Source organism: Hevea brasiliensis, chromosome 14 (genome assembly GCF_030052815.1).
Source record: "Hevea brasiliensis isolate MT/VB/25A 57/8 chromosome 14, ASM3005281v1, whole genome shotgun sequence".
Classification (NCBI taxonomy): domain Eukaryota; kingdom Viridiplantae; phylum Streptophyta; class Magnoliopsida; order Malpighiales; family Euphorbiaceae; genus Hevea; species Hevea brasiliensis.
In genome coordinates, this window is record NC_079506.1 from 90,019,561 (window position 1) to 90,033,262 (window position 13,702).

Sequence of the window (13,702 nt, forward strand, 5' to 3'; positions counted from 1 at the left end):
TGAGGCTACAAGGATGAACCCTGTTATGATATTGGGTAAGAATCTTGGTGTCACCAACCATCTTAGTAGCTTTCATCAGCATCTTAATCATTATATGATAACTAAGCAACCAATTCTATCAGTGCATTACAACATCTGCAGAATTCATCTTTGTATTTGTTTGTTCCTTTTCATTTTATTTCTTCAAATGACATAAACAGAGTATTTACTCATTTCATTTCATTTCCTTGTTTTTTCTTCGGTCTGTGAAACAAAGTTCAGTCTCAAAGTAGTACACCAAAGAAATCTGATGTAATATGTGTTTTACAATTCATTTCAACATGTAGGAAGTAACAAAGTTTAGTAACACACATAATACAATTCAATAATCGAGATTATCTGCAAAAATTGAATTACTTCACATCCTTCTCATATCTAACAATATATGTAAGCAAGAAATTTTATTGAAGAAAAGAAAGATACAGGAGGTGAGGAGAGCTGCCACCTAACCCATGCCAACAGGCATTCCCCAAAGAACCCGACCTAAACCAGCAATCACCTCACCCAAAAACACCAAAGCAGAGAACATCATAAGACCAAAGCAAAAGAGGAGTGAAACAACCAAACTGAAAAAATAGTAGAACAAGAAAAAAGTCTGAAGCCAAAACAATTCTAAAACAAGGCCACAAAATCAGGCTTACGAGATTGACCCTGTTTAGCTAAAGATTCAGCAACCATACTTGCTTCCCTCAATTTATGGACAAAAACAACCTGAGGTAGATCAAAGAGATTGCAGGAGAAAGAGTTGAGCAGAGAGGAGAGTTTCCATGGAGCTTTATCACTAGCTTTGTCTACTCTTAAAGCTTGAACTCACTAATTCCATTCCATCTTCTAATGCGTCCCAATTGCAAAGTGAGATTTCTTTTGTCCTCTAGTCAGTTTTAGCTGAAGGATGCTGGCAACGTGATGAGAACAGGCTCAAGCTGGAATTGTTGATGTAAACTTATCTCTATTTCTATTCAGTCTTGCTGCTTGAACTCAAAATTTAGCAGTCATAATCCTACAAAGAGCTAACAAAAGGCCACAATATCAATCTCCAAAGTTTTTTTGGTCTTTCACTTGACAGAGTGGATGGCTCCAAAGACATGCTGAAAACAACAACAAACAGCTCATTTGTGACAATTGTAATTAGAGTTTACCAATTACTGAAGTTCAAATATCTATGGGAAATAAAATAGAACGTCTCATTTACTTCGCTAATCAGTTGAATAATTTCTCGTCTTTTCCCAATTAGCTCAAATAGCTCAAATGAAAGCAGAAAATTGCAAAGAAAACAATGTAGCTATGCATCTGGTATTGTCTTGCATTTCATGATCTCTAATAATAAATAGTAAGATTATGAGAACTGATCCACATACAAGAATCTTAAAGTATCCCATTAGTAATCCTAATCTCCTTGAATGAATGGAGTAATCTTAATTTCTTAATTTTCTTACATTGGTTTGGTCATTAGAGATTACTAATTTTCAAATTCAAAATATGGAAAATAAATTCTGAAAAGGATTTTATATTATGGAATAACAATGGTCTCCAGCTACAAAAATTACCTCATGAAGTATTGTATGGAGGTCCATCTTCCAATATTTTCTCTTCATTCCACAGCTACTTTGTGAAGGAAATCACCAAAAAAAAAAGAAAAAGTGGAAATGGAGCCAGAAAATTTAATGCTGTCACAATAAACATGAAGTGATTTTTCAGGTAATGAGGTTTAATTGAGTGTAAAACAATTTGATAGACATTAATAATTATACCACACCATAGTATTGCATGAGATCCACCAAGAATTCAAAAATGATTGAGCCCTTCCAATATGAGATCTTTCCTGCGCCATATATATGAAACTTTAACACAAATTTACAGGCCTCAACGTTTGCAAACATAACTGCAACTTCTGCACATAAGTCAGCATGACCTTCTGCCTTCTGCTACGTAATCAATATATAGAATCTAGAAATTATATCCAATTTCAATTTTGATATTGCACATGAAAGGAATTGAATTACCTAAAACTTGATTTCAGATGTAAAATAGGTTCAGTGTCCTTAACAACAGAGCTCTGCAATTTTTGGTGACCCAAATAAGATATGAGGATTAGCACAAATAATGATACATATCCTGAATGAGCATTATAAATTCGAGGAACACAGATCAAACTCACCAAAGAGAATATTCTTTTCTACACTTTTTTCACCCCATGGTTTCCTTCATGATCTATAAGTACTCATCTGGAAAAGAAAAGAAGATGGAATGGATCATTGGTGTAAAAGTGAGCATAGAAGAAAGGACAAATTAAGTTGGGAGAAAATTTCAAATTATTTTGGTTCAACTTGATAAACTTACCTATGCGTACGTCTGAGATATGAGAAATCTTGGGCCACTCAGAGACCCTCCCCTTGGCGCAATTTGCCCCACGGAAGGAACAATATGCAATGCGGAGATTCCTTAATTTGGAGAGCTGTTGCATGGCTGTAGCTGTAGGTAGATACTTCAGATTCTTACAATTCCAAATTTCAAGGGATTGAAGAGAGGAAAGATTGCCCAACCACTCTGGCAAAGCTTCCACTCCATTGAAATCCCATATAGACAATGAGTTAAGGGCAGTGAGGCATCGAAGTTGATCTGGCAGAGACTTTGTTCTACCTCCACCATAATAATCCCCATATATAGTTAAGGATTCAAGGGATGGAAGGTCTTGGATTGAATTCAGAAAAGGGAAAGAATCCAACTCCTTAGAGAAACCACTGATTGCTAATTGCCTCAATCGAGTGAGCCTACCTAAAATCGTCTTTGGGAAGTAAATCAAATTCCAACACTTTGTTATTCGTAAATCATTAAGAGAACGAAATTCTCCTAAATATTCGGGAACCGATGTCAGCTCACGGCATTCATCTATTTCCAATGATTTCAGGGAAGTGAAGGATTTCAGCCCACTTGGAAGACAAGTTAATTTACTACACCATCCAATTTTAATGCTTTTAAGAGACTGGAAGGACTGAATTTCATTGAATAAATTGATCAGTTCTTCACAATTAAGGATTTCCAGTCTTTGAAGCAATGGAAGATCGCTTAATGGAATTTTTGTCAACAAAGCACAATAACTAATGCTCAATTCTTCAAGACAAGAAAACACAGCTGTTTCGCCTCCTTTATCTACAGTTGGTGCCTCCCATTCAACTAAATTCGGCATATAACTCAAAGACAATTTCTTTAATGCTGGAAACGGTCTCCGTTGTCCATTGCTTCCAGTGTCAATGCCATAGAATTCATTCTCTATACGTCTGATCATATTCATTTTTTCTATTTTGAGCGTTTTAAGACGAGGAAGATGTCCAAGCCTTGGGAGTTTTTTACAACACCTACTCTCCAACAATTGAAGTTCCACCAAATTATCGAATACAGTGAAAGAATCACTCGTTATTTTCATCATATACAGCCACGGCGGGAACTTTTCACCCCTATAATTCTTTATCTTTATTCTCTCTAAGTTCGGGTGAGGCTCAAGACCTTCCAACACTTCCTCATCATTGTTGCTGCTGCTTATTTCTCTTCCATCACTCCATTCAAATGTAAGGGCTTTTAATTTCGTTTTCTCCTGTAGGTTTGATTTCTGTGCTTCCTTTTTGTCTATCACCTCCTCAAGATGATTTATTACCAACTCCCCACTTAGTTGGTTTAAGCATTGTAGTTCTTGTATGCTACCTCCCCTACTTGGACCAACAACAAATAATGACAGTGTTTGGAGACAAGTTAAACGCCCCACCTTAGATGGCATATGAGACTTATTATCAAAATCAAGATGCCTCAAGCTGATCAGATTGCACATTTTGTTTCTAGGAACTACTATAAGTGACCGACACTTGAGAAATCTTAATGTTTGCAAATAGTAAAGCTCGGTGATGAATTCAGGCAACACTTCAATATTAGTGAATGAGATGTTAAGATATCTCAAAAGTTTCAACTTACCAACTGAAGATGGCAACTCTTTGATATCATAAGAACTCATGAAGTGTAGGGCACGCAAGCTTTTCAGTTTCCAAGATCCATCAAACTCAATATCCTTCATGAGTAAACTACGCAACTTCTTAGCACCGCCTGTTGGAAATTCCATTAAAATGGTTGCATTTTGCCTATCTACATATGAACGACGAATGCATGATATGTCATCAACAGCAGAACAATTTTCCAAAGTCAGCGTCTCAGAGTTTGAAAGTGATAGTGCAAGGTCATGCACAAGATCATGCATCTTGCACCATCTAACATTCTCATATTCATCCCTTTCAACATCTTGGAAAAAGGAATTCTGAACTAAGGCATTAAAGTACTTGTTGGCCTCATCTTCATTAGATATCCCTACAAGACCTTCAGCCATCCACAACCGAATTAATTGTTCTTTTTCTATCTGAGTATCTTTCGGGAAAACTGAACAGTATGCGAAACATGACTTCAGATGTGAAGGCAAGTGATCAAAACTTAGTTTCAATATAGACTCAACGTTACCCTTACTCAAAACATTACTGTTTCTAATAGACAACCATTCTTCCTTGTCCATTTTGAAGCCCATTGTCCCACCTAAAACTTTTGCAGCCAATGGAACTCCTCCACATTTTTCGGCAATCTCCCTTCCAATGTCCTCCAAGTCTGTGGGGATTGATTTTCTTCCACTTCTAAGTGCCCTTTCCTTCATAATGGACCAGCATTCATCATCGGATAACCAACCCAGTTTATGCCTGTAATGAGTGGAAGTCTCTACTATTGATGCCACTTCCTCGGTACGAGTTGTTACAAGAATAGCATTTCCTTTGCTTGTACTAATTCTTATCAAACGAGTCTTCAACTCATCCCACCTATCACGTTCATTATTCCAAACATCATCAAGAACAAGTAGAAACTTTTTGCTTTCTAATGCCTTTTCAAGTTGTTGAAGTATTGCATCTTTGTTGGTCATCCCACCCATATTTGCATTGAGAGTTTGCAGCATTTCCCCCAAAATTCTTTGTTCATCAAAGTTATCAGAGACACAAACCCATATTTTAAGATCAAAAAGCTTTTTTTCTATTACTTCTTGACATACCAATTTAGCTAAAACTGTTTTCCCCAAACCGCCCATCCCCACTATGGGAACAATGGTGAGAACTTGCTGGTCACAGGAACGACTCAGCAAGTTCACAATCTTAGAGACATCAGCTTCCCTCCCCACAACTGGGTTGTCAAGGACTGAGTCTGTCAGCCGATCCAAATCTATTTGAGGCATTTTTCTATCACTAGATGAGACTTGAAGTCCAAAACCCATAGCTTCGTTCTTAATCTTATTCAACGATTCATTTACTTTCCTAACTTTGTGGGCGATTTTGACATGCAACGCAACCTTTTGACATAACGAATGCCTTCGAGAATGAAAAAGTTGCGTACCTCCATTCCCGGTTGATCTGGCATCTCAACCTTTCGTCGAAGATTCTCATAGGCTAACTCATCAAAGACATCCTCAGCATCATAAGCTACTTCCTTGAGCTTCTTCAGCCAGCGCTTCACAGATTCTTTTTCCGTTTGTTGTTCCTCTGCATCTTGAAGCACATCACGAATCATGGTGAGCGAGTCTTGAAGGCCTTTAAACTCGTAGTTGAGCTTCCAAGCACTGATGATTTCATTGGCCATGAGCGAAGACACCCTGGACAGAGCTGCTTCCACAACGAAACTGAGGATCATTTCAGCCATGGTCTCTTTCTGGCAAGGGTGAGATGAGAGGAGTGAGTTTGAAAAGTAGAAGATGGTACTTGTGTTGGCAAGAATTCTTTAATATGCAGCGCACGTTAATTATTTGGCTCGTCAATGTCAATGTAAAATGCTTGCCACTCGCAAAAGATTCTTTTAAGCTTTGTTTGCAATCTTTTTCTCCATTTTCGTTGCATGTAATTTTATTTTCTGTTCATTTACTTTCTCTCCCAAACAAAGCCTTGATGTCATTTTCCTATGATCACATAAATGGTAGAGATGATAATGAAAATATCCGACCGGACGGAATATTAATACAAATTCCGGTTAGTATATGATAAGGTTTGAAATGTGTTTAGATTTAAAAAATAATATTTTTGTTGGATTTGAATTTTATATGTTAAATACATGAATTTATTTATAAAAATAATTAATTAAATATAAAATACATATTTTATAATAATATTTATAAATTTTTTATGTATTATTATTTAAATAAATAGGAATTAAATATTTTATAAAATTGTAAAAATTTTAAAATATAAACTATTAATAAAAAAAAAACATATTTTACATATGTTATTAATTAATATATAATATTAAATGTGTTCGAGTATTATCGAAATAGTGATAATTAAATTTGAGATGAGTTCAAATATTGAAAATGTTGTTCTGATTTACAAGGGTAGAGCCATGAAATTTTTATTGGGGGCCAATCATAATACATTAATAAAATATTCATACACATATAATAGAGTGTATAAAATATATAGTAAATAAAAATAACACAAAAATTAAAAATCATTTTGTATCAAAGTATTATTTCAAATCCTTGCATAAAATTCATAGATTTAAAATCTAAAAAATAAATATAAACTGCAAATAGTTAGATTATATGGCATAATAAAATAAGATTAAAAAAATAGTAGTCATTAACATTAAAGAGAGATAAAAATTAGAGATAATTAGTAAAATGATAAAGTAAATATATCATATAAAAATAAATATATATTTAAGTTGATCGATGTAAAATTCGCATGAAAGTTGAATTCACTAATTTTATCTACTTCTACATTTGTAGATAAAATAATTTTTTTTATTTGAATAAAATAAAGAGAAGAAAGTAAAATGAAAAACAAGATAAAGAAAAAAAAATAAAACATTATATTTACCTATAGAAGGTGAGAAAAAGAAAAAAAAATGTATTTGATTTTAGATTGTGTGATAGGAAATTATTAGATAGTGTCTAATTTTAAAATAACAACCAACAACTAAAATTTTAATTTATAAATATAAAAGTTTAAATAATTAATTTTTAATTAAACTTTTATACTTATCCAATGACAACTAAATAATTTTGATATTTCCATTTAAAACATAATATATAAATTATAAATTATTAAAGACCAATAAAAAATTTGAGGGTCAATTAACAAAAAAAATAAAAATTTACAACACTTATTCAAGTGACTAATAACAATTTTGAAAGATTAATAATTAAAAAAAATCATATTTTATTACATCTATTAAAATATTTTTAAAAATGTTTGAGTATCAAGGCCACCTTTTGTCTCTCCTTGTATCCACCTTTGTTGATTTTCAAGATGATTTTTATTTATATTTCTTAATTTCTTTGATATGTATTATAAAGAGTTAATCAGAACAATAATCAACAAATAATATGAGGATATGTTATTGCATTTTCAGAACAAACAATGTGCAGGGTAAAATAGATTTTCTCAATGAAGAAAAACAATGTTCAAATCAAACGTTGATATTATTTTTTTTTTTCAGATAATTTGTAAATCAATCATTTTATTGTAGCAATTTGTATATGCTTATCAAAGCAATTTCTCACCTAACAATGATAACATTATTACTAACTTAAAGGTGCATCTAATTTAATTAAGAGTTTTTTAGTGTTATTATTGCATGCCCATCTCTATTTCAAGAAACCAGTAAAAATTTGTACGTTATGAAAGTTTAATAATATATTTTACTGCCTATATATTCTTACTTAAAATACATATAGTTTACAAATAAAAAATAAAACTATGATATTTAATTAAGCATGACATTGAAATTCATTAGTATTTTTTATTTTTATTTTTATAAAAAAATTAGAAGGATAAAGACTCGAACTTAATAATGACTGATACATACTTAGTCATTGAATAAACTAACTTAATCAGCAGCACTTTTAAATATAATGGAATTAAAAGTTAACACAACAACCAAAAAAAAAAAAAGATCTGCCTTTCTTTATAAGATTCTCACTATTGCAGCATAATGGAGACATAAGCAAGTGGTTGATGTGAATTAAGGTACTATCAGAAATGGACCAAAGTTGGTAAAAAAAAATTCACTTTATAATTCCATATGAATGAACTTTAAGCTAAATGACAAAAGAACAGTAATCCTGATATTGATTACACCCTTACTTTAAGCAAAGTGAAAGCATATATATGCTTTTCCAAAGTAGTTGTTGGACCCTTTAAAAAGAGAGAGCACATAATATTTTACTAAGATATATGGCAGACTAATGAATGTGAACAATTGAACACCTGGAAGAAAAGTTGCATGAAAATTATTATATTGGAATGCATAATTACATTTCTGCCTATCTACTTCTTTTCATTTTAACACAATCAATGACTATATTTCTTTATTTTTTTAATCTCATTTTTAGTTGTTGAATTAACATAATCATGGACTACATAAAAAATAATAAAAAGAATATATAATTGTTAAATTCTGGAGAGTATTAATTAAATTATAATTTATATAAGTGATTGAATTATTTTACACATCAAAATAACTAATCAATCAAGTCAATCACTTATATTTACCTTTTTATGTTTATACTTTTTTGGTGTGAAATTTTAATTTCAACAATAACCATGTTCCACATCAGGATACCTAAACATGTGGCAAGCAAGGAAAAGAGAAGAGAATTCATTTGAATCTGCTCCTTATAATATATGCCAAATTTTAATTTCTGGTGGTGAAGTTTTAAATGAAACGTATTTCGAGATTGAGATGTAAGAAGAAGGAATTTTATAAACAAACAAATAAGTAATTCAGAATCAAGATTATCCTGAAATGGTCCAAAAACTAAGTTCAGTGCATAGGCCAGTACAAGTGAAGAAAGAAATGAAATTCTCCTTCAAGTACTGTAAAGAACTGCAACGGGAAATGCCACTTGTGCACTGTCAATACAGATTAAATGTCCTGATATCAAAGCTGGGGAAAAAAAAAACTAAAGTGAAATTTCCAGTTAGATTATTTTAAGGAATGTAACAACAATAAGGAAATTCTTAAAAGGGGTTTCATTGATTTTGGTTTGAAAATATATTTATGCAAATGTTATATATATATATGGTTCCTGTTTCAAACTACAGTACAAAGAGCCTCAAGATTTTCTCCTTGAGGAAAAATAATGGGTCAAACAAAATTCTGAGCACTAATGTAAACAAAGATTCATTGGAAAATCCAAATAGCTATTATGATTGAAAAATAAAATAACTTTGGAGGATTCTCAAGGTTCTACAAAAAAATCTAAAGTAAAAGAAAGATGACTAACCCTTTCATAAACTCAACAGGTTAAGGATAGAGTATTGATAGAAAAGGTTCTTAATTTCCTATCCATGACCAACAAATATTCCGTATAGTTAATACAATAAGCACAACTACCCATATTTGATCAGATGGTGCTAGAAGTTTTTTCTTGATTCTTGAAATTTAGTTCATTCCTGGAAGTTGTAGCACGAAACGTCACTTTGGGTCCAGGTTTCTTAATTCAAAATTACATCTGATCATAAATAATCTAGCCCTGCTGAAGATGACAGTTGTTTCTTCAAGGGAAAATCAATTGGAGGATGTTGCATGCCATGATATGAGTATTGATCTCTCTTTCTGTTCTAGTTCCTTGCTGAATCTGTTAAGGAGGCTACCAATTTTGTTTCACTGTTTCCTTCTCTGCAGGGTCCATGGGCTTGAGCTTTAACACACAAAATGGGAAGGGACTTGAGCCATTTTTGTTTAGGCTCCCTCTATAATCATAAGGCCTACGTTTCTCAATCTAAAAACAAGGGAAGACGAGATCCCACAGGCCTAAGATCGACCTGTATCAAGGAAGAGCAAGGTAAATCACCAAAAAGTTTACCAAAAGAAAAGTGGAGATTTTCACCAAAAAAAGGAAAATGAAGAGTCAGTTATCAAAACTAAATAAAATATTTCTCAAAATATAAATTTAAATAATTAATTTTTTAATTGTGTAATTTAAAAAAAAACAAACAAACTTGATAAATTTTCATTATAAATTTTAAATATAATGACTCACTGCAGCGTAAGCAAAAGTGTTTTGCTTGTAGGTATGAATTAAACTAATAAAGAAATTGTTAAACATTATTTTCCTCCCAATAACATATTAATAATATTGTAAAAAATTGCATGATCCATATCTCTTTCCACAAAAAGTGAAGAGAAAAAATATCAGATATATTTATTTTTGCTCTTGACACTGCAAAACAAAGAAAGTATATATCAAAATCTTGCAGAAGATTTCTTTTGGTTTTTTATGATATTATACCCTTTGTAGATTTTCTTCTGAATTTTTGTATGATTTCTTTGATTTTTAATTTTTTATATCATATTTACGCCTGCGCGTTGTTGCAGGCCAAAGCAAAAGCAAATTATCAGAAATGTAGATGTGGGCTCACCCACATAGCCCCATATCAATGATAAGCCCATGACATTGATATAAACATGTGAGAGGTTATGCAATGGCTTAGTGAAAAATGAATAATGAGAAAATACCACTAATTATGATGGAATCATAATATACTTGTCTTATCTGATTTTGTTCTGTAACATGGTAAGCCAAATTAGAAAACAATATAAATACATATGTAAAAGAAAAAATATGTATATAATAATGGTAATAATAGTAGTAAGCTAACTAAACCTTAAAATTAACTTAGCAGCAAAGTATGTTGTCAGCCACTCATAAAATTACTATTCTCTCTCTCCCTCTCTCTCACAGACCAAGAAAATGTCAATGCTATTGTTGTCTCTTCCCTTGGCTTTGTTGAGATAGAATAACAACTTGCAAGTTATTTTCAAGTAAATTAAACGATCTTGCCTTTGATAAGGCTAACTAAGAATTTAATAATTGGTAGTATTGACCAATTTTACCAGATGGTTTTCAATGCCATACCATAAAAATGGAAATTATTCACTTATATCAAATTTTCAGATGCGGTTTTGTTGATATCCTTTCATATCAAGCAAATATCATAAAACCATACCGAATTCAACATATTCTTTCCTTTCTTTTTTTTTTTGGTATTACTTTTTCTTGGAATGCAAATAGAGAGAAGAGAAACGTAAGTTCAATCAATAGAAAGAAATACTTAATATGCTTTGAGATTTCAAAAAGATCCTAGACATAGAGACTAGAGAGAAGGCATCCGAAACCCCATCCACCACCTTATTTTTCCCATCAACTGAGCTTACAATATGAGAATCAAAATGGATTGATCAAAATAAAATAGTTCAATACCAAACCCATTCTAAAATGGATCAAGATGCAAAAGATGTCAGCACATAGAAAATGTTAGTAAATATTTGTGTTATGTGCATCATCCTCTGCAATGAAAAAAAAAGAAAAAAGAATTTAACATGTGATGCAAATAACTTAATGTGATTGTCAATTTAATTTAAACAAATAGCAAGACATATTGGAAGAATTTAACTTCTTACCACCAAGGAATTACAAAACCAAACGCAATACAATTGTATGTTTAAACGAATCATTGTTGCAATGGTTTTATGGTCGCTGCATTTAATTCTCACCGAAGTGGAAAAAGTAAGGAGTCGCCACTTTAATTTTGAGGGAAATTAAAGAAAATCATTTTTTTTGAAAATTAAAATCCACTTTGAAAATCAGAGGTTCTAAGTTCGAGGTCCGTATACGAGTGGGGAAGGTATTAGGCACCCCACCTCGTCCCTTAACGAGTAAGGTGATTTAATGTTATGCCTTTATAAATTAAAACCGATAATTAGGGGTGAAATGATGATGTCAATCCTTTGTTCGATAAAAGGAATATTTAATGTTTCACCATTTAGGTTGCCCAAGAATACAAGTACATGAGATGACCCTTCAAAGAATGGGTGTGGTGTAATAGATTTTTGTTGGGGTTAAGTCGCATATTGAAGTTGTGATACTTTAGTTTGGATTTAAGTGAAAAGAAATAGGTAAGAACTCTCTCCAAATCTCTTGATATATTTTGTTAAGAATTTAAGCAGGAGATTTCGGATAAGAACTCTCCTCCAATCTCCATATTTTTATTAAGATTTTGGCTGAGAATTCGGTAAGAACTCTCCCCCGATCTATTAGTGTATTCTGTTAAAACTTTAAGTGGGAGATTTCGAATAAGAACTCTCCTCCGATCTTCACGTATTTTATTAAGACTTTGGCTGAGAATTTGCAAGAACTCTCCCCGATCTCTTAGTCCTGCTCATTTAAAATTTAAGCAAGAGATTTCTGATAAGAACTCTCCTCCAATCTCTCATGTTTTATTAAAATTTTAGCCTAGAATTCTGCAAGAACTCTCCCGATCTCTTAGTCCTGCTCTATTTAAAATTTAAGCTGAGATTTCTGATAAGAACTCTCCTCCGATCTCCTAATGTTTTTAGGCTAAGAATTAGATTGAGCTCCTGCAAGAACTTCCTCCGAACTTTTAATGTGTTTCGTTAAGAATTAGATCGAGTTCTGATAAGAACTCTCCTCTAACTCTTAATATTTTCCGCTAAGATTAGATTGAGTTTGGGTAAGAACTCTCTCAAACTTTAATGTGTTTACATTAAGAATTAGATCGAGCTGGGTAAGAACTCTTCCCTCTGGGAACTCTTAATGTGTTTATTAGAATTGCATTTTTGTAAGAACTTTGAACTAAAGATTCTCGTAAAGGGCCCTTCTCACCCCTTTATGAATGAAGTATCAAGGTGCAGGAAAACCGGTAAAAGCTTTTCCTAACCTACTGTGACCTATGACTAGATGGAGGACGAAAGATCGAACTCCTTGTCGACCTTCCACATGATCACTTTATTAGAACTCTCCGATTAGCGATATCCGATCTCTTTTACTTATGGGATTCGATCTTTTTAGTTGTTCGCCGGGTCCAATCTATCTTGATTCCCGATCTATTATATTGTCACCCGGCTCGCTCCTTGCCTAACCTCATAACTTACTTATTCGACCTATTCTTGTTTCCAACCTATCCGACCTATGCTATACCTATCTTCCTTTTGTCATTTTTATTTTTTAGACCGAAAAGTTCTCATGTCGAAACACCCCTACCTATATTCTTTTGGGTATTTACAAGTTGCTGGACTTGAACGTCTACTCAAGAGAAATGAAAACTAAATGACGATAAATGGAATTTAGAATTAAATAAAAGAAGACATATGAAATAACTATTGCCTAGATAATCTATTTGAGATTTAATAATTGATATAAAAAGAAATTTCAAAGAGAACCGGAGAAAACAAAACAAGAATATTCAACAAAAATGGGCTTAGACGCTTACTATGGAAGTTAAGGAGACAGATTTGAAAGCTGGATCTCCGAATCCACCAAATCTTGTAGAGGTGAAAGTTGATGGCCAAAGGACTCCGAATTTACCCAAGTGATGGGAATAGGTTGGAAACAAGCTGAATCTCTAAAGTAAATGCTAGATACTGTGAGCGGGGTGGGAATGAGGTGGAGGTGAAGATGGCTAGGCCAGAAACTAGAAATGGAAGTTTTCTGTGACTTAGAGCTCCTTCTCGATGAAAATACTTAAGAAAACTGGTTTCCAAAGTTTCTTGAAGTACTTCAAAGCTCTTCGTGAATGGCAAGTAGCAAGCATCGAATCAAATTTCTTTGAGCCTTTCCACTATAATCACTACC

At 32.7% G+C, this 13,702-nt stretch overlaps 1 protein-coding gene and 1 long non-coding RNA gene across 2 annotated transcripts; both read right to left on the minus strand.

Annotated features, from left to right (window-relative positions):
- Positions 1-411: 411 nt before the first annotated feature.
- LOC131172602 (uncharacterized) lies at positions 412-1,679 on the minus strand. Its single transcript, XR_009143143.1, has 2 exons — positions 1,587-1,679; positions 412-1,127 (listed from the first exon to the last, which is right to left on the minus strand). It is a non-coding gene; the product is annotated as an uncharacterized LOC131172602 (long non-coding RNA).
- A 581-nt stretch (positions 1,680-2,260) lies between these two features.
- Positions 2,261-5,751, minus strand: LOC131173097 (putative disease resistance protein RGA3). Its single transcript, XM_058134755.1, has 2 exons — positions 5,449-5,751; positions 2,261-5,404 (listed from the first exon to the last, which is right to left on the minus strand). Exons 1-2 carry the CDS (start codon positions 5,749-5,751, stop codon positions 2,261-2,263), a joined length of 3,447 nt encoding a protein of 1,148 aa, XP_057990738.1.
- Positions 5,752-13,702: the final 7,951 nt, after the last annotated feature.

What these genes read in the sequence shown, in the direction of transcription:
- LOC131173097 (XM_058134755.1), bottom strand. Translation starts at nt 5,751, where the DNA reads ATGGCTGAAATGATCCTCAGTTTCGTTGTGGAAGCAGCTCTGTCCAGG. An exon ending in CAGATCAACCGGGAATGGAG is followed by an intron (nt 5,405 to 5,448) that starts GTACGCAACTTT and finishes TTATGTCAAAAG; the next exon opens with GTTGCGTTGCATGTCAAAAT.